The 25,959-nt window shown below is 52.4% G+C and overlaps 11 protein-coding genes across 12 annotated transcripts; 5 read left to right on the top strand and 6 right to left on the bottom strand.

Moving 5' to 3' along the window:
- Positions 1-210: 210 nt before the first annotated feature.
- On the top strand, positions 211-1,929 carry PV05_05295 (uncharacterized protein; the record flags this gene model as incomplete). Its single annotated transcript, XM_013461785.1, has 5 exons — positions 211-439; positions 491-585; positions 636-1,493; positions 1,548-1,682; positions 1,735-1,929. 5 exons carry the CDS (start codon positions 211-213, stop codon positions 1,927-1,929), a joined length of 1,512 nt encoding a protein of 503 aa, XP_013317239.1.
- A 298-nt stretch (positions 1,930-2,227) lies between these two features.
- Positions 2,228-4,233, top strand: PV05_05294 (uncharacterized protein). Its single transcript, XM_013461784.1, has one exon. The coding sequence runs from the start codon at positions 2,351-2,353 to the stop codon at positions 4,175-4,177; it is 1,827 nt and encodes a 608-aa protein (XP_013317238.1). The 5' UTR covers positions 2,228-2,350; the 3' UTR covers positions 4,178-4,233.
- A 60-nt stretch (positions 4,234-4,293) lies between these two features.
- PV05_05293 (uncharacterized protein) lies at positions 4,294-5,860 on the bottom strand (the record flags this gene model as incomplete). Its single annotated transcript, XM_013461783.1, has 3 exons — positions 4,294-4,446; positions 4,521-5,386; positions 5,464-5,860. 3 exons carry the CDS (start codon positions 5,858-5,860, stop codon positions 4,294-4,296), a joined length of 1,416 nt encoding a protein of 471 aa, XP_013317237.1.
- Positions 5,861-6,668: 808 nt separating this feature from the next.
- On the top strand, positions 6,669-7,475 carry PV05_05292 (uncharacterized protein; the record flags this gene model as incomplete). Its single annotated transcript, XM_013461782.1, has 1 exon — positions 6,669-7,475. The coding sequence occupies one exon, from the start codon at positions 6,669-6,671 to the stop codon at positions 7,473-7,475; it is 807 nt and encodes a 268-aa protein (XP_013317236.1).
- Positions 7,476-7,528: 53 nt separating this feature from the next.
- Positions 7,529-9,539, bottom strand: PV05_05291 (uncharacterized protein; the record flags this gene model as incomplete). Its single annotated transcript, XM_013461781.1, has 4 exons — positions 9,409-9,539; positions 8,698-9,352; positions 8,016-8,650; positions 7,529-7,959 (listed from the first exon to the last, which is right to left on the bottom strand). Exons 2-4 carry the CDS (start codon positions 9,285-9,287, stop codon positions 7,529-7,531), a joined length of 1,656 nt encoding a protein of 551 aa, XP_013317235.1. The 5' UTR covers positions 9,288-9,352; positions 9,409-9,539.
- A 1,972-nt stretch (positions 9,540-11,511) lies between these two features.
- On the top strand, positions 11,512-16,646 carry PV05_05290 (uncharacterized protein; the record flags this gene model as incomplete). The annotated part of the gene is made up of 8 exons (XM_013461780.1): positions 11,512-11,797; positions 11,857-12,410; positions 12,467-12,787; positions 12,880-13,224; positions 13,278-13,349; positions 13,398-13,477; positions 14,567-16,338; positions 16,390-16,646. 8 exons carry the CDS (start codon positions 11,512-11,514, stop codon positions 16,644-16,646), a joined length of 3,687 nt encoding a protein of 1,228 aa, XP_013317234.1.
- A 46-nt stretch (positions 16,647-16,692) lies between these two features.
- PV05_05289 (uncharacterized protein) lies at positions 16,693-18,185 on the bottom strand (the record flags this gene model as incomplete). Its single annotated transcript, XM_013461779.1, has 4 exons — positions 16,693-17,803; positions 17,881-17,921; positions 18,001-18,108; positions 18,168-18,185. The coding sequence occupies 4 exons, from the start codon at positions 18,183-18,185 to the stop codon at positions 16,693-16,695; spliced, it is 1,278 nt and encodes a 425-aa protein (XP_013317233.1).
- An 837-nt stretch (positions 18,186-19,022) lies between these two features.
- PV05_05288 (uncharacterized protein) lies at positions 19,023-20,633 on the bottom strand (the record flags this gene model as incomplete). Its single annotated transcript, XM_013461778.1, has 4 exons — positions 19,023-19,410; positions 19,485-19,597; positions 19,710-20,076; positions 20,146-20,633. 4 exons carry the CDS (start codon positions 20,631-20,633, stop codon positions 19,023-19,025), a joined length of 1,356 nt encoding a protein of 451 aa, XP_013317232.1.
- Positions 20,634-21,010: 377 nt separating this feature from the next.
- PV05_05287 (uncharacterized protein) lies at positions 21,011-22,600 on the top strand (the record flags this gene model as incomplete). The annotated part of the gene is made up of 4 exons (XM_013461777.1): positions 21,011-21,188; positions 21,241-21,424; positions 21,474-22,211; positions 22,270-22,600. The coding sequence occupies 4 exons, from the start codon at positions 21,011-21,013 to the stop codon at positions 22,598-22,600; spliced, it is 1,431 nt and encodes a 476-aa protein (XP_013317231.1).
- Positions 22,601-22,700: 100 nt separating this feature from the next.
- On the bottom strand, positions 22,701-23,710 carry PV05_05286 (uncharacterized protein). The gene has a single exon (XM_013461776.1). It carries the CDS (start codon positions 23,577-23,579, stop codon positions 22,932-22,934), a length of 648 nt encoding a protein of 215 aa, XP_013317230.1. The 5' UTR covers positions 23,580-23,710; the 3' UTR covers positions 22,701-22,931.
- Positions 23,711-23,840: 130 nt separating this feature from the next.
- Positions 23,841-25,817, bottom strand: PV05_05285. Of its 2 annotated transcripts, XM_013461775.1 has the most exons (2): positions 25,441-25,817; positions 23,841-25,382 (listed from the first exon to the last, which is right to left on the bottom strand). In XM_013461775.1, exon 2 carries the CDS (start codon positions 25,328-25,330, stop codon positions 24,077-24,079), a length of 1,254 nt encoding a protein of 417 aa, XP_013317229.1. In that variant the 5' UTR covers positions 25,331-25,382; positions 25,441-25,817; the 3' UTR covers positions 23,841-24,076. The 2 variants fall into 2 exon arrangements, with proteins under 2 accessions (XP_013317229.1, XP_013317228.1); XM_013461774.1 differs by having other exon boundaries at positions 23,841-25,817.
- Positions 25,818-25,959: the final 142 nt, after the last annotated feature.

The raw sequence follows: 25,959 nt of genomic DNA, 5'->3' as shown, positions 1-25,959 counted from the left end.
CAAATTCGGTCCAGCTGTCCCGAAGGCCCCTTCAGCCCACTTGAGGAGCACCCAATCATTTCGACGGCTCTGGGCGCTGCGATGAGGCCAGCATCAGGCCCATTAGAGAAAACAAACCTGAATCGGCTTTCATAACTAGACGAAGGCTTCTTCACCACGATGATACAACAAGCCAGCTCTTGACTGATTACTGCATCACCTGAGCTCAAGATGCTGGCTCAAGGTGGGTTGCTCTTTCCGAACAGCCTCCGCAATTATTATGTCTGCGTGTCTCTTCTGCCCGTGGCAATACTTTGCTATCTGATCTATGTACGATATGCCACGCCACTTCGAAGCGTACCTGGCCCATTCCTTGCCAGTTTCACCCGCTTGTGGAAGCTGCAGAAAACGCTGAGGGGTGACTTCGAACGGACGAATATTGATCTTCACAATAGATATGGTGAGATGAGACCGACAACAACGAGGACTTATTTGCTTACTCGACTGGTAGGACCGATCGTGAGAATTGGCCCCAATGAAGTCAGCATCGATGATCCGGAAGAGAGCCTCCGTGTCATTTATGGCCACGGGACGAAGTTCGTCAAGGTTCGACCCAAGTACCTGTATCAATCGCCGTATGGCTGACTTTCCACAAGTCCTCATGGTATAAAGCGTCCGACGCACCAGGTCATCACTCTATCTTCACTGACACAGACATTGCACGACATGCGCGCGAAAGACGGCTGGTTGCCAACAGTTTCTCAATGACTTCAATCTCCGCCATGGAGTCTTACATCAGCAACTGTGTACAGGTATTCGAAACCCGGTTGGCCGAGTTCGCAGAGAAAGCTGCAGTCTTTGATCTTGGGCACTGGCTTCAATGTTATGCGTTTGACGTGATTGGCGAAATTACGTTTGCAAAACGATTTGGATTCCTAGATCGGGGAGAAGACATCGGCGACATCATGAGCGTTCTGGATGGATTCCTGTCCTACTCTTCATGGATGGGTGTTATCCCAGAATTTCATGCGCCTTTTACGAAACTCATGTCAACCCTATTTGCCGACGGAGTGCCACTTGAGAGTCTGAGGCGGTTTGCCAGCAACGTCATTGAGGACAGGCAGAAGGTTAACGTCTCGCACCCAGACTTCGTCACGCAATTTTTGCGGATCCACAATCAGAAGCCCGAGCACTTTCCCATGTCGGAGGTTTATAAGAGCTGCATGGTCCTGACAGGAGCGGGCTCAGACACTACAGCGATCGCCTTGAGGGCTGTAGTATACTTCTTACTCCGAAATCCGACGAAGCTAGAAAAATTGCGCTCCGAAATTGCGGAAATGGAATCGGTAGGCCAGCTATCGAATCCAGTCACTTACAAAGAAGCCATGGCCATGCCTTACCTTCAGGCGGTGCTGAAAGAAGCAATGCGACTTCACCCTTCTACTGGATTTACTATGGGTCGAGTGGTCCCCGAAGGAGACGTGATTCTTCTAGGGTACCGTCTACCAGAAGGAGTAAGCTCTATTGCGTATCTTTATACGGCACATCTCTGACTCTTAGCGTGACAGGCTGTTGTAGGCATCAACTCCTGGGTGGCTCACCGAAACGAATCCGTCTTCGGCGAAGACGTGGAAGTGTTCCGCCCAGAACGGTGGCTGGAGTCTGAAACGGCAGCGAAGCGGATGGAAAGGTATTTTCTGGAGGTACGCTGGCACGTCAAATCGTACTCGGCCACCTTCACTGATGATCAAACAGTTCGGAGTGGGCTCTCGGACATGCTTAGGCAAGAATATCAGCTTGATGGAAATGTCGAAGTTGATCCCCCAGATCTTGCGGGACTTCGATCTCGTGCTAGCGGATCCAGAAATACCGTGGAAAACAGTAAACTGGTGGTTGGTGAAGCAGACAGGCTTATTATGCAAAGTGCGCAAACGCAGTTCCAAAATCTGATTCCTGCAATCAGTATTCTTTCTAAACCTGGGGCCGGCTCAGCAGCCCCAGGCCATGCACACTCTGCTTTGTACACGCTTCCACCTCCACGGGCCTATCAAGCAGTCTTTCTCTACTTGCCGAAGGGCTCCGGAACGCTCCCACACCACTTCTGAATGCGGGATGTGCTGTGCTGGTGAGACCTGATCCCGGCACAAGCACCCGCGCCGGCTTGAGGCTCTCCTGCCTTCCACATTACCCCAATACCGGGCCATGGGGGGTTCTGATAGGCTAACCTGTCCCAGTGGAGCTTGCGGCAGCCAATGACGCGAATGTACAGGGACGAAGCACTGATATATCACCGTGGATGTCCAGTATCTCATATGGACGCTGAAGAAAGATCAAGGTCTTTCCCAGATCAATGTGAGACAGGTCTTACATCATGCCTGTCGATAAATCATGGCCAGGTTACGCCAAAGGCAAAACACCTGACCTAGGTATCACTTGGGCATGGCAGGATGCAACACCGCCAGATGAACCAAATCGCGACCCAGCCGTCGTTTATATACCACTTGGCTACGAGAAAAAGACGTTGCCTCGTGGATGGCAAAAGACACCAGACAACAAACCTCTCGACCTGGACATCGTATTCGAAAAGGATGTCGAGATCGTCCTCAGAGATGGCGTCAAGATCTATGCTGACATCTATCGCCCAGCAGACACAGGCGGCAAGAAAGTCCCCATCATCGTTCCTTACTCGCCCTACGGCAAAGGGGGCGGAGGCGCAAATCTGATGGATGTCGTTCCTTATCGTGTGGGCGTGCCCAAGAGCAGACAGAGCGGACTAGAAAAGTTTGAAGGTCCGGACCCCAACGAGTGGTGTGCGCGCGGTTATGCGATTCTCGATCCCAATGCACGAGGATCCTTCGACTCCGAGGGTGATCTATACTTCTTTGGGCCCAAGGACGGCGAGGACTGTTACGACATAATCGAGTACGGTGCTCAACTCGACTGGTGCAATGGCGCGGTAGGCATGGCCGGCAACTCCTGGTTGGGGATTTCTCAGTACTGGGCGGCCATGCAACAACCGCCGCACCTCAAGGCAATTGCTCCTTGGGAAGGATACAGCGACCTCTATCGCGACATGATGCGAAGAGGTGGTATCCCATGGGCGCCTTTCCTGAAGTGGGTGCTTCTAGGTGTTCCCGGCCGTGGAAGACAGGAGGACGTGCCAACGATGGCCTTCCAGCACGAGTTTTTCGACAAGTATTGGGAAAACAAGCGTGTCGACTTCTCCAGGATCAAGGTGCCGTCCTACATCCTCGGCTCCTATTCATCGATGCTCCACACCGTGGGCGCCGTGCGCGCCTGGCAAGGCATCGACAGTGAGAACAAATGGCTCCGCTTCCACCCTCACCAGGAGTGGTATGAAGACTACTTCCACCGATCCGTCGAAGATCTCGACAGGTTCTTTGCCCGATATTTGAAGGGAGAGGAAAATGATTGGGAATTGACACCCAAGGTCCGAGTTTCTCTGTACCGCTATGGAGACCGGTATCCTGTCTACGATCAAATCGAGGCAGACTACCCAATACCGCGCACCCAGTACACCAAGCTCTTCCTTACTCCGTCCAGAACCCTGGACACGGCTCCTGCTCCGAACGTATCCGGAGACGAAATCCACTCTTACGATTCGACGACCCGCGACATGCTCACCTACGACTACACATTCTCCGAGAAGACCACGCTTGCCGGCTTCTCGAAGCTCCGGATCTTCGTGTCCTGCCTCGAGCACGATGATCTGGATATCTACGTGATGCTGCGAAAGCTCTCCGTCGAAAGCGAGCTGATGGAACAATCCAATGTTCCGCTTCACGAGCTGCCAGCCGAGGTCAAGTCGGTCAAGGACGTCAAGAACGTCAATCCAGTCAAATACCATGGTCCAGCCGGTATCTTGCGCGCGTCACATCGTGAGATTGACCCGGAAAAGTCCACTGAGTACTGGCCATACCATCCGCACCTGAAGACAGATTTTGTCCGTCCGCCCGGCAAGGTGGTCGAGATGAACATCGGGATATGGCCCATGGGCGTGGTCTACGAAAAGGGCGAAGGATTGAGATTGCAGGTTTCCGGCAAGACCATGGCGCTGCCGGAGTGGGACAATCCACATGTCAAGCATCAAGAGCCCGTCTTCAATAAAGGCATGCATCGCTTGCATCTGGGAGGCGAGTTCGCTGGAGAGAGCTATCTACTGGTGCCGAAGCTGTGAAAACGACGAAGGTATCGAGTTAACTTAGTTAGAGAAAAGTGACTGGTTCCGGTCAGATGCCCAGTGTTTCGTTTCTACTTGACAATGACACCATAACTGATTTCAACTCCGGTTCTTCAGTCATACTGCTTGGTCGCACTTTCACATTCCCGCAGTATCAATGCTCTATGTGCTTCGCTGCGGACCTTGACTCTGGCGGGAAAGGGTGGGTCGTTGGCCTTGCCAGGCGGTGGAGTCAGAGGGATGTGGAACGTGTCGATAGGATTGTTCTGAAGGGCACACAACCCATGGGTCAGTTTTGGTTGCGTCTTAAGAGGTTCTTGCTAGTAATTGATGTACTTACCGGATCCTCGTAGACATCGAAGCAGTAGATAAAGCGACTGAAGAAGATGAACATGGAGTTTTGAGCGACCTTGAAGCCCGCACATGTCCTCCGGCCCGCACCATAGCCATAGTGTCCCTTTGTCGGATTCCATAGATCCTCGTTCATGAAACGGTCCGGGTTGAATTCAGTCGGGTTATCATACTCGTTTGGATTCAAGCTGATGGCCCAGTTGTTGATGGTGACTACGGTACCGGCGGGGAATCGATAGCCTTCGTATTCGTCGTCTCTGATCAGGGCGTGCGGGAAACCGGTCGGATTGACGTTGGGTCGCCACCGCAAGGTCTCCTTCATGATGGCTTGGATGTAAGGCAAGTCGTCCCAGTCGTCGAACGTCGGTAGGCGTTCTGCGTTGGCGCCGCAGACGCTGTCGAGTTCGGCTCGAGCCTTTGCAATCCATGTATTCGGGTCGGCCGCCATGGCTGCAACAAGCATATTGAGCTGGTTCTTGGTAGTGTCGCTCCCGGCTTCGATGAGGCCGCCCGTGGTGAAGAGCTTCTGGTCAAAGTCGAAGCCGCCGCCCTTCTTTGAGTCGGTTTCCTTGTAGAATTTTGTCGCGAAACAGTCCTTCTGGATGCCCTTCTCGGTATTCTCTACCATAAGCTCGTAGTAGCCTTTGAACGCGTCTCGAGTGGTCCGGTAGACCTTGTCTCCGTATGGACGCCACCATTGGAGGAATCCTGGGAGTTTCTGCAGTTGGGGGTAGTCGTCAACAAGCCATGTGCCTGGTACGTTGTTTCTCAGGAACTCGTCTTGAGCGTCGGAAACCTTCTGGAAAAGCTCCGAGTGTCCTTTCTGACGGATACCGTAGATCATACCGATGGTGACTGGTACGTAGGTAAGTATCCATGAGCTGTAATGCCTACTGGGTGTCGATGGATCGGGAAGGATCATGAGTACTCACAAGACGCGGCAAACCGGATGGTATGGAGATACCACTTCTCCGGCTCATGCAGCATTTCCCACATAGCTTCCTTTGACTCCAGATCCTCCAGGGGCCGATATGAGTCTGCAGAGCTGCCAGTGAGAAGGATATGCATCACTCTCCTCAGTTCTTTCCATTGGGGCCCGTAGGGCTGGAGAACGAGCCTCTTCATCCGCGAGATGATCTCCCCAACCATGACGAACGCCGGCCTGCTGGAGTAGATCGAGGAACGCTTTTCCAGGAGGTCTTCCACCACCCTCGACGAGTTCAGGAAGATCCAGTCGACTCCTCCCAGCCTTAGATACATCATTTCACTGCCTAGTTGATCGGCTCCAATCTCAGTCAGCACCATTTGGTCTGCTCGCGGAAGAAGCATAATGCGGCGCCCTTACCCCATTCTTTGGCCTTGTCGCCGTGGAACTCCTTGGGCATCAAGTGAGAATGTCCTGTGAACGGACGCCACCCGGCAGGACTGGGTGGGAACCTGTACTTCGAATGCCATCGAAACCGTCGGATCGAGTAAACAGCCAGCAGTAATGCTGAGGTTGCCACCGACACAAGCACGTTCAGAGAGAAATGTTCGACGTTCAAGGGCCACTGAAGAAGCTGTGCCATTTTTCATTGACGCCGTTGGCCGAATTCGTGAGTGCGAGCACAGCTATACGCGAAATGAACAATGCAGTCCAATATGTACTGACAAGTGATTGCAGCGTAGATCATGGCGGTACAAGCTCAGGCCAAATCTGTTCTCACACTAGGGTCATGACAACCTAGAGTTCTTCTCAGTGGAAACGCCCTTTGGTAATCTTCGATATTGGTGGGGTAGGTGGTATACCCTCTGTTGGAGGACCTTCTCCGGGCGACCACAGCAAAAGTTAGGCGCCTACCCCTTCGAAGAAAGGGAGCGGCAGCCGTGGCCCGAAGCTGTCCCCAGGGCCTTGAACAGCGAATCGTGCTTGTGCTTCCCGGCCTAACTAACTAGTTAGCTCGAGTCAGTGGCTGGCTTTCACGGTGATCTGCCATCAGCGTCGATTCGCACTGCAGAAACACCTGGCCCGGTACCGAACATCAGACAAGGACGCTCGTACTATAATTCTGGAGGTATTTCTTTCCCGACTTGGGCGTTCTCTGATATACTCCCGGCGTCCCCTTTCCAGCAAGAAGTAATTCTCAGCTCAGCAGACATGGAAGAAGTTGGTGCCAACATCCCACCTATCGAGGTGTATTCCGACAAATATGCTGGACAGGTGGTTTTTATCGACGGTGCTGCGCAAGGTATTGGCGAGGTGACGTCCAAATTGTTCGCCTCCCAGGGTGCCACGGTAGTAATGGTCGATATCCAGGAGGACAAGCTGAAGAAGGTCAAAGCAGCAATCGACAGTGCTGGCGGCGGCAAGGCAGATTACCGGATCTGCAACGTCGGTGACGACACCCAGGTAAATGTCTTAATCGACGAGGTTGTCAAAACGTACGGCAAGATCGACGTCTTGATCCATTTTGCCGCCGTCTATCCGTTCATCCCGATCCTGGGGCATTCAACAGAGGACTACAGGCGGATTATGAACGTCAATATGGACGCCTGCTTCTTTCTCGCGCGTGCAGTCCTGCCGCACATGCAGAAGGCCGGCTACGGGCGAATCATCAACACATCGTCGGGGACGCTGCAGCTGCCGGACACGGGCCTTTCGGTCTATGTCGCGGCCAAGTCGGCCATTCTGGGCTTTACAAGAGCTCTGGCTGTCGAAGCAGGGCCAGGCATCACGGCCAATATCATTCTTCCGGGCTTGATCAGAACAGAGGCGGTCTGGAACAATCACGTTCAACCGGATGGCTCTCATCGCCTCTTTGACATGTTGATCAAGAAGCAATGTGTAAAGCGGCATGGAAGGCCCGAGGACATCGCTCATACTGTCAATTTCATCGCAAGCCCAGAGGCGCAGTTCATCACTGGGCAGATATTCGATTGCGGAGGCGGAGCAACGTTTCATTGAAAGATTGTATCTCCGTCATCTGACTTGGGCTTGGGTTTGGCCCCCCTCGGGCTTTATATATCGAAGATATCGTCTGTGAAGTCTGGTAGCATAGGCTCAAGAAATAAACGAGTCCAGTCTTCGTCCAAGGAGCCGGCACCACTTTCTGAGCCGACCGAGGCAGCGTTTACACCAAGTTCCACCTCGCCGTGTTGCGCCTCTTGCCCATTCTGCGTATCAACATTGCTGTCCGTGTGGACTGAGATCTCCAGTGGATTGCCTTTCCTGTAGTCCGCTTTCTGGACACTTGCAACCTTTGCCATGCGTCTGCGTAACGACTCGAAGTACCTGGAGCAACGGGCCATGAGGGGGTTCACATTTGATAATTGGCTCAACGATTCACTTGCGTCACTTATGGCCGCCGCCATTGCTTCCACGTCGATGCTCGGGAACAAATTCGCACTTGCGTGAACGGCGAAGAGAGTGCCCAGAGCCGTAAACATCACTAGCGATGGATTAGCCGGTGCTTCGTGCAAGATTTCCTTCCTGTCAAAGCCTTACGCGAGATGTTGTACCACCATGGGCCAATGGCTCTGGCGTTCTGATTGCCTGTTATGACCGAAACCGTTTGGCTAGCGCACTCGGCGCATTGCTCAACGCTGGCGGTGATGACTGATTTCAAGTAGCCTGGTGGAGGCATGTTCACCTTCCGACTTCCCTGCCTGACGACGATCGACAGCACCTGCCGATGAACAAGCAGCCGAATATGTAGGTAGCGCAGATGGAGCATGAGACACTGACGTCGACATTCCTCATCTTCGTAGATTGCTTCAAACTGTAGATGCTCAGGCAGTGTCCTCTTCCACGCTGCTAATTTGGCCTCTTGCTCGCCGACTTGAGCAATCTGGATGCTCATCTGCACCTCGTCAAAGTCCAGTAGGCCGTCAGACCTTGCTGTGTACATTTGTACCAAGGAATTCGAGTCTTTCAGGGCGGGAGTCGAGATGGATTCGACCATATGTGAGAGTTGCACCATTGCATTGAAGAGATATATTGGGCAAGGTGTTTGGTGGAGCTCGGGGAAGGCGCTGAGATCCTCTTCTGACATGCCCTCGCAAGATGTCAGAGGCACCCCGACAGTACATGCACTCTCTGAGATAAGAGCTGGCGATTGTCCCTGTCTCAGACTGATGAATCTGGAGGACCTTGTCAGCACCGCATATCTGTGAGACCTTCTGCTTACCGGTCTACAGAGTATATGCCCCACCATAGGCGCTTTCTGATCTCTTGATCAACCAGGCTGATGTCCCGGCTTGAAGGATCTAGATTCATGCGAAGACCCTGTGCGGTACGGACTAAACAGCCAATGCTCAACCATGACTTGTTCATTTTGAGATCGCTCTGTAGATGAGCAGTCAAGAGAAACAAGGCCTGAACGATCTGCACAGTGCTCTGCTGAAAACATACGGAGAGAATGAGTTCCGATGCTCGGTCGTGGAAAGTCTCGGCCAGTTCCGAAGCATCGCGCAGAGACATATCAAGATAATCACAGCCGAAAGCGAAGACTAGATTCAGTATTGACAGCCAGGCCGCGGTGGGCTGGCTCGAGTCCTGATAGGTCGCTTCGAAGTCTTCCCGGAATGTCGGCTCATGCAGTATCGGATACAGGGGGTATGTGTATCTGAAAAAGTACCCGACGAGCTCCTTTGCGAGCACAAAAGGAGGCAGAATGAAATTCTCGGGTTCGAGTTCGTTGCTTCGCCGGATCACGGTTGCCCTCCTGGCTCTTTTTCTGGGTGGAAACGAGGCTGAGCTAGCCGTGGAACCTCGCATGTCATCTGAGGTCGGCTCAGAGGCAAAAACGAGGTCGCCGACCGTCGTTTGCACCGAAGTCTGGTCTGGAGAATCATCAGCTCAGAGAATTGAGATATCTGACTCATCGTGTGGCGCTTACTGTAGTCCAAGACATCTGGGGAGTTGTCATCGATGATAGATTCTGCCTGATGCTCACCAGTCCTCGCTGGGGATAGTACAACATGAACGGAGGTTGTCGGCCTGCTGTAGGTGACACTTTTTTGTCGGAGTTGTTCATCGGTCTCATCAGAGTTCGTAGGAGTTGCATGGCTCCCCAAAGGATCGTTTGGTGGCGGTGTGATCCCGGACTCCTTTTCCAGCCGCCGGATCTTCTCTTGAAGCGACCAGACGTAGCTATGCACCTACCTTAGTTATTGCTGGTGACACGCGTACATATCACTGACCTTTGATTTGCAGCGCTCCTTCGCACTATAGAAGCATATTGACAGTCCAGGTTGCGCTTTTGGCAAAAGCTGCAGACTGGGCGCTCTCCGGTACATCGGTTCTTTCGTTTGCGACAGCCTAGGCAGGCTTTGCCTGAAGGCAGGCGATCTTGCACCGAGACATGGATCGTGTCATGCTCGGTCATTTCGGGGGTCATTCTGTGAAGAAAAGCAATACTCTCTCACATTCATGCCATCTGTATCGAAACAAAGGTGGGAAAGAATTGCGGCTGGAGCCCTAGCTTAGACAACCACCGTCGAGGAAAAGGTGATGCTGCAAGTGCGGGGGACTACAGTGTGGGTGACAGTAGTTACTGCTTGCAGTTGGTATCTCTGGGGAAGGACCAACGCTTGGAACAACAGACTGGAAGCCCCACGAAGCCTAGTGGCTGGCCTGGCGAGCCTCTAACTTGGCTAAGTTAGGCATTGGCATCGAGCCTGCAGCGCCCATCAAGGCCCCACAACATCTATCACCAGGTCTCACAGCTTCGTAAGTAAAGTCCCACGCAAGCAGGAGATCAGGTCACAACAACGACACTCGATCTGTTGTGCCGACAAGATCTGGCCCAAGAAACAGAATGATACGCAGATATTCAGCATGTCCTAGACGAGCTTACCAACCATAGGTGACCCCTGCGAACAGCGGCGTCAAGGCGATGTCTAGGGATTAAGCCTGGAAAGGTCAACAGGGAGTATCCGTCCCTCCTGGATTAGGTGTAGCTATGTCGAGGGCTGGAAAATAGCAGTAATACCTACGAACTATTCACGTAGGTACTAACTAACCACACCAATTCTGCACGAGGCTGTACATCCACCTCATACAGTATGTTCTAGCCGATTGACGATTTGCAACCGGACACACAGAGGCGGGGCAGCTTAATTGAAGTCCTCAGTGTCTTCAGAGAGGAAGCCACCCGGCATGTCCATCCCGCATCTTCTACTACTCCAGTCCATATCACGACCCCTCCGGCATTCGGAGCCGAACCCTTCGAGCGATCTCTGCTATCAGCTTGGTCCAGCAAAGGCTTCTTTTACACTACCCGGGTCCGGTCTGCCATGCCTTTCTACTGCCTGATCTCTCGCTCTCAAATCTACGGGAAATGGACGGTAAGGAGGGCCGCTCGTATCCAGTTCATGCTACTGCCACGATAACAGTGGTGTCGCGACGAGGACCACGGTAGTTCTACCGAGAGAGAAGCCTTACCTGGCCACAGGTTGATCTTCTCATGGCAACACGGTCATGCACCAGGCTCGAAATTAGATTGTCCAAAACTTCAGTTGGACAAGCCTCAGGACCAACCCGGCAGCCGCTGATGACCCTACACTGCTGTAGTCAGCCCTCACAACTCGACAGGTCGAAAGTATCTTCTTACTCAACCCACATTTTTGCAGGCTGTCCTATCATAACGGTTCCTTGGTGGCTGACTTGCTGACTTGCAGGCCTCAGTGCCATGTGGTCTATCGGCTTCAACCCGTGGACTTGACTCCTTGGGGTCAAGGACGGTGGGTTAAGCTGGTATGCTAGTGGGGCGCTTCGATCGTGTTCATACCCACGGCGTGGTCAAACCGCTCATTACTGCTGTTCTTTGACATTCCCCCGAGGACTCGGATTCCGACCCAAAGTTCCTCATGCGTCCATTGAGACCACTAGCCCAAACTCCGTGATTGTCTATATCGATTCAGGACTAACCCCAAAAACAAGTGGGCTGAATATTGGACATGACCCCAGGCATTATGCACCCCACAACTTCACCTACCCCATGTTGGTTACACTCAGTACAGTCGTTGAAACGTATATCTTGACCCGGACATTCTGGCTGCTACTGCCTCAGACCCTCAAGTTCTCTCACTTTCAATCAAGTCGACGGAAATACTCTTACAAAATCTCAGTGCGCGCCACAACAATGTCCAAAGACGAAGCCAATGTCGCGGCGGTGCCGGACGAGGCTCATGCATCGCAAACCATTCCTGTCAAGCAGGGCTTCTTTCATCACTGGCGGGCGTTCTTCCATTGCTCCATCGCCTGTCTTGGTGGTCTTCAGCTCGGTTAGCTAATCATGCCCTCTCTTACGGATCATGCCATTTCCTGACTCTGTTTTTCGCAGGTATTGATCTCGGCTCAATCGCGGGCATGCAGGCTATGCCTGGTTTCCTCATGGTGTTTGGATTCCCCGACAAGACGGCGACGTTCGGCTATGGCATCGATCCCACAGTTCAGACCTTGATCAACTCGCTCATGTCGCTGGGAGCCCTCGTCGGCTGCATGGGTACTGGTCCTCTTGGAAGATACGTCAATCGAAGATGGTCACTTGTCATTGCAATCGTCTTTAACAATGTTGGGGTTATCCTGATGATTGTTGCTGAGGACTTTGGGGCCCTCTACGCAGGACGTCTCATCGTTGGAGTTGCCAATGGCCTCTTTGATGTGATTCCTCAGCTCTACATCCACGAGTGCGCACCAGCTCATATGCGTGGTTCTCTTCTCGGAATGTTCAACGTCCTGGTCAGTGTGGGACTGCTCATTGGAAGTATTGTCGACAACTACACCGCAACCATCATGAGCAAGGCATCCTATCGCATTCCACTTGGCCTCTTCTTGATTATACCGACAATCATTACTGTTGCTCTGCCGTTTATGCCTGAAAGTCCGAGGTGGTTGGTTAGTTGAGCTCCGTTTTCGCAGTTTATTGGGCCTTCACTTATATACAAGTCTAGATGGAACACCATCAACCAAGCAAGGCAAGCAAGGCTTTGATCAAACTACGCCATAAGCACACATCACCAACAGCCATTGATGCCGAAATAGCCATTATCGAACGTGGGCTCGAGGCGGAGAAGGCATTGGTCCACGGAGTAGCAGTTTTGGATCTTTTCCGCAGGACCAACCTGCGACGAACGCTCTTGTCATGGGGACTAATGACTTGTCTTGGTGGGTCGGGATCATTGATGTTTCTCGTCTACGGAACGTACTTCTTCGCCGTGGCTGGGCAGACTGCAGCATTCCAGGAGAGCATTGGCATGACCGCAGCTGGGCTAGTATGTATCCTCCCAAAGGGCCTTGTCGTTCAAATCATGCGGCTTTTGTCTTGTTTCCGTCTACACTGGTCCATTGTCCTGACACTTGGCAGGTCGCCACCCTCATCTCCATGTGGGTGATTACGAAAATTGGCCGTCGGACAATTCTTCTAGCCGGCTTCTTGATCCAGGCAGTCTGCATGTTGATTCTCGCCGTTATATACCGCAACAATACTCTAACCGTCACGGCTGGGAAGGTGTTGGTCGCCTTTACCATTATATATCTGTTCTTCTACAACTTTTGCATCGCACCCTACGTCTACCTGAGTGCCGGCGAGATTCCGACCCAGCGACTACGTGGCTATACCCTGGGGAGCGCCATTGGCATCGCATTCTTCTGGAACTGGCTCGCGAGTTATACTGCTCCTTATTTCCTGAATCCTTTGGAACTTAACTGGGTAAGATTTCTTCAGAGTGATCTGGAAACCAAGATGAACTAACCTTGTATCAGGGTGGCCGCTACGGTTATGTCTGGTTCGGCTCGAATATTTGTATCCTCATCTTTGTCTTTTTCTGTGTTCCTGTACGCTCTCTAAGCCATTTGGGGGCTCTATCGCTAACTGTATGTCAGGAAACCAAAGATCGGACTCTTGAGGAAATTGACGAGATGTTCGAGGAGAAAGTGCCTGCACTGAAATTCAAGCGTTATGAGTGCGTCAGATCGAACAATCCTACTGCGTCGAGTGTGGAGAATCATCAGAAGGACGAGGAGACTGTGCATCTTGAGTCACTGTGAGAAGTTGAGCAGACTCTAAGCTGGGGCAGACCACGTCGCCATACGTTATTGTACATTGTGGTCCAGCGCGGTAGACGCTGGTGGGAGTAGGGCGAGACATTCAAGTATGAAACCAGGTGGCATGTAGGAAGTGCAGAGGTTACTAGTACCGTAGCTCAATGTTCATCCAAGGAGGTTGATTGAAGCCTACGAAGCCATCAACAGTACCACCTGTTCCTTAGGAGGCCACCAGGGTCTACGGTAGTGGTAGCCCGTGCCATGGCCACAAGTGGAGGTCAGCTTAGTGTGCCTAACTTAATGAGGCTACCAGGCTCCGTCAATCTATTGCGGGGAGAGACTTAGGCAGTTCGTGGGAACTGGAGCTTGTGGGGGCTGCGGGAGAGACAACGACTGCCCTGAACTTACCTCGAGGGCTCTTCCGGAATCTCCAACCCATGTTCTCGGCTGCAATGGTCTTTCCACCTCGAGCGTCCTTGACTCTTCTTACTCCAACCCCACCACTTCACTTCTCTCGATATCTGCTCGATCCAACGGAGAGTAACAACCGAGATGCTCACTGCTATGGTATGGGGCGCTGGTCAGGCTGGATCAACCAGGTTTCCAGCCATAGAGATACGGCCGCGTGCCCCCACCAATAGGCTTGGATCGCCTTCAACAAGCCTCAATGGCACAGGTCAGAGTGACGCCGTCATCAGACCACGCATTGAACGGACAGCCACTACTGACGACATCTCGTCGTCAACAGCGGCTCTGGATTCATCAAGACAAGATACTGCGCTCAGGAGCTCTCCGTCGAAAAGGCCACGTACAAGTACAACCGGAGCTCCTTCCGGCACACGAGAGCGTCGCCAACATAAGTGCTCAATATGTTCACAAGCATTCGCTCGAGCGGAGCATCTCATAAGGCATGAGAGGTCACACCGAAAGGAACGACCCTTCTCCTGCGTCCATTGCAACGCGACTTTCACGCGCAAGGATCTCGTAAAAAGACACCTTACTCGCAGTCACCCCGAGTTGGGTGCAGCTGACAAAGCCGCGACAGCTGAGAGCGCAGGAGACGATGATGCTGCTGTTGCAGGCCAAGATGGGTCAGGCATCTCGCCGAACCAGATGGCACTTCCTCAGTTGGGACTCCAACCTCAGAGCTCCCCTTTTGACTCAGAGACAATACACAACCATGAGGAATTTGCCCACCTGCCAGACAACATGGGAGACACAGTGTCTGGCCACCCAATGGATGGGAATGCCCTGGATCATTATGATTTTGAGAGTCTCTTGAGGGACATGAATGGGAACCAGGTGCTTCATACTCCCTCGATGATGGCAGGAATCCTTGCGGACGAAGCGAATGGTGGACTTCAATTCTCGTTCGAATCACCACCGTTGAATCAAGGTCCCCCTGATAGTGGCACTATTGAGCCAGGCGCACCATTCGCAGGCGGCCCTGGCACTGATGTGGACCCCGATCCTGACATCCCCGATACCGATCCTGCTCACTTCATATACTCTCTGATGCCCGACAGTGTGCAAAGCTCCTTCGGCCTTTCTGATGGGAAAAGGCGCCTCATTGTGCAAGATGCCGAGGCCGTCTTCAGCTTTGCTAGGGTACCGGACACGTTTAGGGTGCCCTCTTGCATGGCAATGGAGAGGTATATTACCGCCTTTTTCGATGCCTTTCTGGTCCATGCCCCATGCATCCATGTACCCACTTTCACAACCGAGAGTGCGCAGCCATCTTTGATCCTTGCAATGGCGGCCTTGGGGGCACAATATCACGAGGAGAAAGACGTGGCAATGCTTCTGCACCGAGCGGCTCGGCTGTCAATACTCAACCAGATGGAGAAGACGTCGTTCACTGCCAAGGGTCGCCCTACATGGATCTTACAGTCACTGTTCTTCACAATGGCTTTTGGTGTCTGGCGGAGCAATTTCGATGCAGTCCAGGAATCCCTAGCATTCCAATCCAACCTTGGCCACATTGTTCGCTATGTCAGTTACCCAGGTGCAAAGTGGGTTGACGATAATCAAGACCCCTCCCTATCATGGGAGGAGTGGATCGATTTGGAGTCCGCGAAACGAACCAAGTTTGTCATCTACACATTCTTCAACGATTTGACATTGGCGTACAACGTGCCGCCCGTAATTACGAACTCGGAGATTAATATGGACTTGCCCTGCGATGAGAGATTGTGGACTGCAAACTGTACGGCCTCCTGGAGCAAGCGGAGGAACCTCTCCTCAGCCTCGTTCCAGGACACGCTACGCAGTCTGATGTCTGCTTCAGACACAAATAGCTTGCGATGCAGTACTTTTGGCTGTCACGTAGTCCTGAGCGCCCTTTCACAGCAGATCTGGCAGTCACGACAATCATCCTCGCCGTCCGAAAACCTTCCTGGGCTCGCCAAGTTCCAAGCTGCCCTACGAGACTGGCAGGTGATGGCAACGAAAGCTGAGCCCCCTGCAGAGTCATCTGGGTCGAACTTGGAGAGTGGTGCTCTATCAAGAGACTCGATGAATCTGCTTCGCCTTACTCATGTGATGCTGGCTCTCGACACATCGAAGGTGAAGACAGTCATCTGCCGTCAAGACGCGCAAGGGATTGCTCAGGCCATGAGAAGTCATTGCAGTGGTGTTCTGCGCTCGGAAATTGCTTCCACGGCGGCTCTTTTCGCTATCCACGCCTTTCGAAGGATCGTCAAAGCTGGCGTAAATGTTGTCACGAGGAGATGGTCCCTAGAATTGAGCCCGCAAACTTATTCTTCGTGGTTCGACGGTTGTGAGTGCTAGCTACTTCCGGGCTATGGTCCACTGTTGCTGACAAGGGCAGGCTTATTCCTCAGCAAATGGTTGGAAACCTTCGAAGCTGCTGAGCATGCCGTACCTCTATCACGAGAGGAACAGAATGTCCAAAGCCTTGTGCGGCAGACTTTACAGGAAGCGAACCCATCGCTGTGCCAATCTACACTACCTCTTTCCGTCGAAATAATGCGCGCCTGGGCTTCGATTCTCACCAAGCACGAAACATGGGGGTTTGTCTCGATACTTGGCTCGGCCATGCAGATCTATGCACGATCCGGTGGATGACGACCCTGATCTGAGAATAGGCTTTGTTGTTTTCTCTGAAAAATCTCTAATCCACCAACCCATAGACTTTCTCATTTCCTCGCTGGCTGGGAAAAGTCCCAAGCGGTGTGTGAATTCGCAAAGATCCGAGCAGAGCAGACCTTTGGAACTCCACGTCATCATTCAGTCGCTTGAAAAAGCCCATATCCTCCTGGCAAATATTGCTCGGATCCTGTTGAACAATGCGCTTGAAGTTCTGAGAGCCTGGATTGCTGATGGTCGCCCAGATCTCGTGCCTGATCTCACAGGCCTCTTGGAGAGTCTGCTCGGACGCTTGTCCACTGATCACTGCGATCAGTGCGTCGGAGATGCACCCAGCGTCCGTCATTCCTGTGGTCAAGCCGAACCCACCGATGGGATTGTTGAGATGTGCCGCATCGCCAGCAAGCATCACCCTGCCGACCTTATATTGTTCCACCTGGCGCTGATGGACCTTGTACTGGGCACACTGGACGATCTGGAACTCGTCAGGCCCCGGCAAAATCTTCTTGAGTCTCTCCGGAGCTCGCTGAAGGACCTCTTCATCTGTCAAGCCTGGTTCAACGCCATAAGCTACTCGCCAGGGGTCACTGCCCGGCCCGGTTCTTCCAGCAACAGCCCACTCCTTTCCGCCGATCAAGAAGTTTGCCGCTCCCCAGTTGTACTTCTCAAAGGGGAAATGAACGTTCATGGCAACAAAGCTTTCACCCCAAGTGAACCCCTCCAGGTGTTGGCCGATCAACTTGCGAGTTGCTGACCTGCCCCCATCCGCGCCAATGACATAATCTGCCTCGACCTCGAAGGGCTCCTGCTCGCCAGAGCGCGAGATGGACACGGTGACTTTGTCGTCTGTCTGCTTGAGGTCGACCAGTCGGTGGTCAAAGAGCACTTTGGTCGTCGCGTCAAAGCGTTGACAGTACTCGATCAAGACCTTGGCCAACAGATGCTGGCCGCACTGTAGAGTGTACGGCTTGTGCAAGTCCGGTCTCCGTACATCTTCGAGAAGCGACCAGTGCATCTCGGCGAGGATGCTCCCATCAAGGGTCCGCCACGTCCAGACCGCCCGCTCATCGGCAAAGCAGATCTTGACGACATCCTCGAGGATACCCAGCTTGGCCAGATCTGCGAGAACAGGGGCACTGTGATTTGTCAATCGCCAGCACGGGTTTTCTTTCTGTCTGGAGAACAGCAGACCGAACCGGACGGGAAAGCTTACGTGTATGTCAATGCTTTGGGTCGAGGGTCGATTTCGGCGTCCTGGGTCGCTCTTTTGTCAGAGGAGGGAGTTTCGTTCGTGTCCCCAAAACAGACAGCCCCGGGAGACGAACTGACTGACCTTTTCAAATACCGTCACTTTGATCCCTGCGTTGGATAGTTTCGAGGCGCACATCATGCCGACGGGTCCGGCACCCACGATGACGACATGGGTGTCTTTCGTCTGTAGCTTCAAGTTGTTTCTTTAGTCGATTGCTCGAGGCAAATACTAGTAGGCGCTCTTCTTACCTTGTCACCAACGGCCATCTTTGCACGAAGGAATGTCGGATGTTGACGGTCAGTCGCAACTTCGTCAGGTACGGTAATGCTAGCACTAGTATATTAGTTATTTCCCAGAGTGCTTTTGGGAGGACCCAAATAAGACCAGAGATAAGGCTTCTGGCTTGGTATAACTTACCAATACTAGTATTCTCCTTTTGCTGCATTGGCGTGGCGGCCTCGCTGGACAGTAGCTTGCCCTACGCCGCTGTTGCCGACGTGAACTTGCACGATGCCGGCAGGCTGCGAGCGTGTGGGGTGCTGTGTGACTGACCCCACCCATGGGGCCGGAGTGCACAGTCCGAACGCTCAGATACTAACTACTAGTATTCAGATGCCGGGGTCAACCGGCAAGGTCACGGGGACAGGAAAAGGAGGTTTGAGCCGAGTAAGACATCCAGTCAAGAAGGGCTTGAGGTCTCGAACCACATGTGTTTCAAGCCGGTACCGCTACCGTAGTGAGTCTCGAGACTACGTGGTCAAATAAGTGTGCTCCCGACGTTTGATAGGGCCAGGACGAGGACGTTATGGAGATTATCCATCACGACGTCCAGCATTATAGCATGTTCTTGTTGTTTCCAGAGGTTCAACTACTCCTACTAAGTAGTACTAATGGTGAGTCTTACTGCAATATTGTCCAGTAACATCAGGAATTGGGCAATGGAGCCTGGACAGTCACAACGTCCAGTCTGATCGAGAGCCACATTTTCAACCTCTCTGCTGTCGGTGGTTGATCCCATTACAACGGTACTAGCAGCTGCACTACTAATCCTTGAGACCTAAGTTCGAGCATGAGACACCGAAGAAATAGACCACTTCGAATTTTCACAGCCTTGACATTTGCATTCCGGATTCGGCCACGCCGTTATCGAGCTCAAACTCGATGGTACCTGTGAACATCCGGAGCTGATGGAACTTGCTGACCCGCAAGCCGGCAACGCGACCGATCTTGACAATGTCGCCGAACGTGCGTTCTTTGCCGCCCATCAGAACCATGGTGCTAAGCTGCATCATGTGGCATGCCTGTGGATATCCAGACTGATTAGGAGGCAAGCGTTGGGAGGCCGGCGTATTGGCTTCGACCGAGGACCGTGGCGTGAGAAGACTGGGAATTATGAGCTCATTGACAAGTACCTTGGCCTTGGGGTTCTTCTTGAGCGCGGGAACGAGCTGTGCGAGGAGCTGCGCAGAGGTTTCATCGTCGTAGTCGCGGCTACACAGGATCAGCGCGACAAGAAAAAAAAAAGACTAGCAATCAGGATGAATCTCTCGCGGTAATGCACTTACACTACGCCTCTCAGCCAGTAGACGTCTGCGGCGGTTGTTTGAGGGGTGAAATAGTCGTGAACTTCGAGCTTGATCTTGCCTGTCTTCAGGTCGGCCTGGTAACCTTTGAACGTCTAGAGAACTCCCAGGATCAGTATCAATATTACGACCGGTCTTCCGGGTCGAGTTGGCATGGAAAAGCAACTGGGAACGTCCCTGGGTTGGCCTGGGACGCCAAGAACTCACATCTTGCAGCACAGGTATCATATGATCCAGTTCCTGGCAGATGATGTTCAGATGGGGATATTTCTGCTTGACTTCAAGCATGACGCCGCCTGGTCCAGCGCCGACATCGCAGACTGTTGACCCAAACTTGTCCCAGGGTATGTCCGTCCTGGTGGCGACTACGGTGATTCCGGAGAGCCAAGGGACACCGATGCTGAAATTGTTGAGTAGGTTCGCACCCTTGGGCGTTCCAAGGTACGGTAGCACGCCCATGTCGACTTGGAAGGCTTCGGCGAAGGCGCCTTTGGCAGGATCATGCTCGTGCATGCGCTCGGGATCTTTCATGACCGGTAACCAGCCTAGACCAGCTTGATAGCCCTCGTTGGTTCTGATTGGGGGAGTGGCGATGTCAGTAAGGTGCTCTTCCAGAACGCCATTGGCAAGAATCGAGACTCACTCAATCAACATCATTTCGGTGGCGCCGGTCTCCTTCCTCAGCTCGTAGCTGTGCCGATTGTTTGCAAACACATCCGGCGCCACTTCAGTGAATATGAATCTGCTCACGAGCATGTGCATAACACACCCTAGTTTATGCTCGTCAGTGTTGCAGACACGAGCTAGATGAGCCAGGGAGGCCTCTCCTCCGTTCTCAATGATCTTGTCGGCTATCCGAAAGTCAGCGGCAACACCCAGGCCGACGGTGCTGTTGTTGGCGACACACTCTGTCACGAGCTTGATCTTGGTGGGTGTGAGTAGTGCGATCAGCTCTTCGCAATCAGCGATGAGTTTTTGTGTTAAGTCCCACGCCTGTCGATCTGGAAGCTCTTGATCATAGGTCTTCCATGGCTTAGCTTCGTAAAGGTGGCCTGTGTCGTCACCCAAGTGTTGATGTAGTTTGGTTCCGAGGGAAGAAATGTCTTGCACGAGGCTTTGCAAGAGGGACATAGTGGCGATCTACTGCTGCGTCTGAATGAGCTACCGTCAATGGCTCCATGATGCAACACTTTATCAAGCTGAACAGATCCTCGCTACATACAATTAGTTCGATCCAACAAGCTGCGGCAATAAGAAACCGCCGTTGAGAAGTTAGGGATGTTTTTGTGGGTTCCTCCACTGGGCACAAGGGACTCCAATACCGAAGGTATGCCCATTCGCTGTCGGGCGGTCTCCAAAACCCGGGGCCTCCATACATCGGATACCATACAGAGCACAGCTCTCACTTACTAGTACTTGATTGGGCTGGCCTGCGATCAATAGACCAACGTGATAAGACCCAGATGGTCAGCCACTGAGCCCCCTGCCGAAGATTTTGAGCCGTAAAGATGGCTGTGAAGGAGTTGAGGCCCTCTGGGCCAGATGGCATTCAACAGCCTAATTCCAGCGGCATCACAGTTATCATCATTGGCTTGGGCTATGCTGGATCTGTTGCTGCTGTTGAATGTCATCGGAAGGGCCACAAGGTTATTGTGTTTGAACAGGCCCCTGAGATCAAGGCTTTGGGTTCGTACCTACGCACATTCACCGCTGCTCTTAAGCTGACAACCCACAACAGGGGACGTGATAGGCATTACAGGCAATGCTGCCGGCATCATATCCAAATGGGGCAACGGAAAGGTCCATGCCCGACTGGAGCCATTCCTGTGTGACTATCAGCGGATGAACCTCTACACGCACACAGGAGAGTATTTGACAGGGCATACCATGCTTGGTTACTCCGCAGGATCTGGCTACGCAGCGTAAGAAAATGGTTGAATCCGCCTTGAGCACGCAGACTCATCTGTGTAGGAACCGAGGCGACCTCCAGATGATCTTCTACGAGCACATGAAAGAGCTCGGCATTGACATTCGACTCGGACATCGCATCACAGATCTTTTCGAAGATCAGAATGAGGCTGGTGTTGTGGTCAATGGTGAGAGAATCGCCGCTGACTGTGTTTTGGCCTGCAATGGCGTCCACAGTAACTCAAGAAGCTTCATCATTGGCCGGACCGACAAACCTTTCGCAACGGGCTACGCGGTGTTCCGCGCTTGGTTTGACGGCAAAGAAGCCAGGAAAGACCCCAAGCTGGCGTGGGCCTTCGAGGGCAAGCATGACAAAATGGAGACGTACATTGGCCGTGATGTGCACTGCATCATCGGTACAGGCCGGCACGCGCAAGACATCGTGTGGACCTGCACTCATAAAGACACTTGGAACATCGAAGAATCCTGGTCATATCCTGGCAAGATAGCTGATGTTCTGAAAGTGTTAGACGGTTGGGATCAACGGATCATCGATCTTGTCAAATGGACCCCAGAGAGCCAGTTGGTCGACTACAAACTTGTGTGGAGAGAGCCGCTCCCGGGATGGACCTCCAAGCACGGTAGGATGATTCTCCTCGGAGATTCTGCGCACCCATTTCTTCCAACGAGTGGTCAAGGAGCTGGTCAAGCGGTGGAGGATGCTGGAACCATCGCCATCTGCCTCGAGCTGGCAGGAAAGGACAATGTGCCCCTGGCACTGAAGACGTGTGAGAAGATTCGGTACGGAGACTTCTTGTTGATGCCCGATGTGCAATCGTTGTGACTGACTTCGATCTAGGTACGCTCGAGCCACGCTTGCGCAGAAGATCGGCATCGAGACTCGCGACGCGTGGCATAAGTTTGATGTGGAAGAGTTCAAGAAGAACAAGCAATCCATCGAGATGCCCCGACCCGACTGGCTGTTCGGCCACGACCCACAAGAATATGCGTATGAAGAATTCGAGACGGCAGCCAATGCCGTTCTCACTAGGGGACCTTACACGCCTCGCAATGTTCCGCCACCTGGAGAAACTCATCGCACGGGCGATTTCACGGGGAAGAAAATCAAGGCGTGGTTGAAGTATGATAAGAGTCGTGAAGAAGACGTACCTTTCCGGGCGAAGCTATGAGACTGTCACCGGGTAGAGAGCCTGTTCGGGAAACAGAGGTTGGTATCAGGAGAAGTCCCACCAGAAGGAAAGCGATGGATAGTATGACAGTAGTATGAATGTGTATGACGGCGGCGTGAAACGGCATACAAACAATGTCCTGGGATTGCAGATGATCCATCAAGCCGGCCGTATCGTGGTCGGCATTCGCGCGCATTCAACTGTCCAATAGTGTGGCAAACATGTCCAACTGCCGGAGCCCTTCACGCAGTCGTAATTTACAGCAACCGGTCTAACATGTTGGAGCCCTCGAGAGTACGGAATGACCCCATCTTGCGCAATTCGATCCTTTTCAATCCGCAGCAACAAGGACAACATTGCCGACGTCATCTTTTTCAATACGGTACGCAGCCCAACCAGGTCTCGGTAGGTCAATGCTGCTATCGTCTGTCAGAGCCTTCATAAAAACACCATGCGTGACCAAAGCCACATTTGGCCTCGAGGATTTTTCGCAAGATGCTACCAGCTTTTCCAACGTCTCTCGAAGTCTCATCGCTCGCATATTGACAGCCTCGTCGTGCTCAGAATAGGAGCCCGTCTTTGACCTCCATGTTGCGTCCTCCGCATCTGACAGGGGCGAGAAGTCGATGTAAGGAAAACTTTGTTGCAGGGACTCTCGAGTTGAACAGGTATCGCAGGGGAGGGCACTCCGCTCCTGCGCATCTGGGTCTACAATGAAGACCGCGCCTGCTTCGACCCCGTTCCCACTTGCTGGGTCAAAATAGCGCCGGTCGAGGACGTTGCGGAATATAGAAAACGCAGTCTGAATCGCGCGTCGCGACGGGGACGACATGACAACGCCCACAGAATCTGGTTCCGGGAATGACGAGCCCAGTTGTTCCGCAGCTTTAGTCCCAGATTCCGTTAATGGAGGATCAAGCCGTTGAAAGTTTTGGTCAACGTTATGCTGGGAATTCAGCATGTCGCAGGAGAAAGACATTGGCCCCGGACATAGCTGTGGTTTCTGAACTGCCCTTAGTAACGCTCAGGTAGAGTATCGCAGCATAACGAATGCTCGAAGAATACTGATGCAGGCTGTGCTGATCTTGCTAGATAGCTATAACGATCAAGTTTATTGTAAGCGGCGAAATTCCTGGAAAAGTAGCAGTCGGATTCTTGGTAATGACGCGTTATCTGTATTATGCTTGGAACTTTCTTATGGTAATCACGGGATTTATGCTAAGCTTATAATTAATTAGGCCTAGAATAATATATAAACTCCTCCAGGTAGGTAGCAGCCAACACGCGATCAACAGGTTTAAAAAAAATCGACTTTATATTGCAACACAGAGACGCTTCTTTTACACAATAACCCTCAGCTGAATAAAGCCTTATTTATGTCTTACCAGATGTAGCGCGAACAAGCATACGCCAAGTAACATTGCCAGGCAGAAGGTCATCCCAACGCTTCCGCGTCTTCCAGTAAGCCATGATTGTCTATGCAATGCCTGAACCAAACACTTCGGAATGTATCCGTTCGCTGGGGACACCCAGAGCCTCCAGACTCTTCTGCTGTGATTGCATAAAGGGGATCGGTCCGCATAAGTAGTAGTTTGCGTCTGGTAGTAGGACTTTGTCCCTGACCTTTTCAAGCTCGATGCGGCCTTTGTAGTCGTAGTCGACGCCTTCAAGCTCGGCCTCGGCGACGTTTTCATAGAAGATAAGCCGGGAGACCTGGGGGTTCTCTTTCATGATCCGGGACAAGTAGTCTTTCATGGCATGCACATTTCCACCACGAACAGCATGCACAAAGACGACCTTCCTTGTTGGTGCATGGTCCACAAGAGTGCCCAGCATAGACAGCATCGGTGTAATACCGACACCACCGCTGATCAGAACGACTGGGACGTCCGTCTCCACATCGAGCGTAAAGTCTCCGTAGGGATTGCTGACATCGATCTCGGCGCCCTCGGGTACGTTTTCATGCAGGACATTGGAGATGCGGCCTGCTGGGGTGAGGCCTTTGGCAGATTCCTTCTTGACTGAAATGCGGAAGTGCTTCCCATCGGGTGTGTCGGACAGACTGTACTGGCGAGGCTGATATACTCCCAGCTCGGGCACGAACACCCGGACAGAAATGTACTGACCGGATTGGAAGCTAGGCAGCTTTCCTCCATCGACGGGCTCTAGGTAAAAAGAAATGATCTCGTCGCTTTCGGGGACCTTGCGGGCGACTTTGAACTTGCGCCATCCTGTCCAGCCACCCGAGGTCTGTTCGGCTTTCTGGTATAGGTCTCGTTCAAAGTTGATGAATATATCGGCCAGTTGCTGGTAAGCAGCTCCCCATGCGTCCAGGAGTGGCTGATTGACTGCATCACCTAGTACCTCTTTGATCGATGCGAGGAGGTTTTCACCGACAATTGGATATTGGTCGGGGGTGATTCCAAGACTGGCATGTTTATGCCCAATCCGGGACACGGCAGTAGTCAACGCACCCAGATTGTCGATGTTCGAAGCGTAGGCCCAGACGGCATGGGCGAGAGCCGCTGGTTGTGTGCCGGTGTCTTGATGTGCAGAGTTAAAGACATTTCGGAGTTCAGGATGATTGTTGAGCATGCGTTTGTAGAAATGAGAGGTGATTGCCACGCCATGCTCGGCAAGAACAGGGGCTGTCGATTTGACAATCTTTTGGTGTTCCACACTTAGCTCGTGTCGCGGAGGTGATGAATGGAAAGTAGCAGTCGAAGTCATCGTTACGGTCGTCGGGATGGCACCACGTAGCGAGGTGGGGGTCTTCGTTGAGCTAACCAGTTTTAAGAATTGCTTTCTCGCCAGCATGTTCGCTTCAAGCTGGGGGATACCTTTTAATATTCTCGCTGGAAAACGAGCAGTATAAATAGTTGTTTCCAGATAGTCAGTATAAGCAGGATTCGGGGTGCGAAGTGTTTTGCGTGTACGTAACATAAAGTGAACATCATGCCACCGTTTTGCGAGAGTTGCCACAGGTCCATGTCCGTCAGTGCTTGCAACTTCATAGCAGCTCCGCGGCACGAGGAGATTCCCTGCAATCAACGTTAATAGCATTGCCTACCTACGCTTAGGACATCTCGGCCAAACTCCCTGGCCAAATGCAAGGACAGTCCGACAAAGACAATAAATCCTCGTGGCAGCTGAGACGGTCAACATATCCCTCGTCGGGTGAATTCTGTTCTGGTAAAAGGCTTCAACCAAAGTGAAGGTGGCCGCGGAAGTACAAATAAATATGGGAAATTTTCTCATGGGTATGTGGAGTTTCCCCAGGTGAGGTATCAGTTGATCTAACACAGTACTACGGTAATCATGTGTAAATTCGTGTATTGAAACCCGCTCAACTGGGGTGC

This window comes from Exophiala xenobiotica (assembly GCF_000835505.1).
Source record: "Exophiala xenobiotica strain CBS 118157 unplaced genomic scaffold supercont1.3, whole genome shotgun sequence".
Taxonomy (NCBI): domain Eukaryota; kingdom Fungi; phylum Ascomycota; class Eurotiomycetes; order Chaetothyriales; family Herpotrichiellaceae; genus Exophiala; species Exophiala xenobiotica.
Note: the sequence above shows the minus strand (reverse complement) of the source record. Positions and strands in the feature narration are given on the sequence as shown.

Excerpts from the sequence above, each read along its gene's own strand:
- PV05_05294 (XM_013461784.1), top strand. The coding sequence starts at position 2,351 with ATGCCTGTCGATAAATCATGGCCAGGTTACGCCAAAGGCAAAACACCT.
- PV05_05286 (XM_013461776.1), bottom strand. The coding sequence starts at position 23,579 with ATGTCTTTCTCCTGCGACATGCTGAATTCCCAGCATAACGTTGACCAA.
- PV05_05285 (XM_013461774.1), bottom strand. The coding sequence starts at position 25,663 with ATGCTATTAACGTTGATTGCAGGGAATCTCCTCGTGCCGCGGAGCTGC.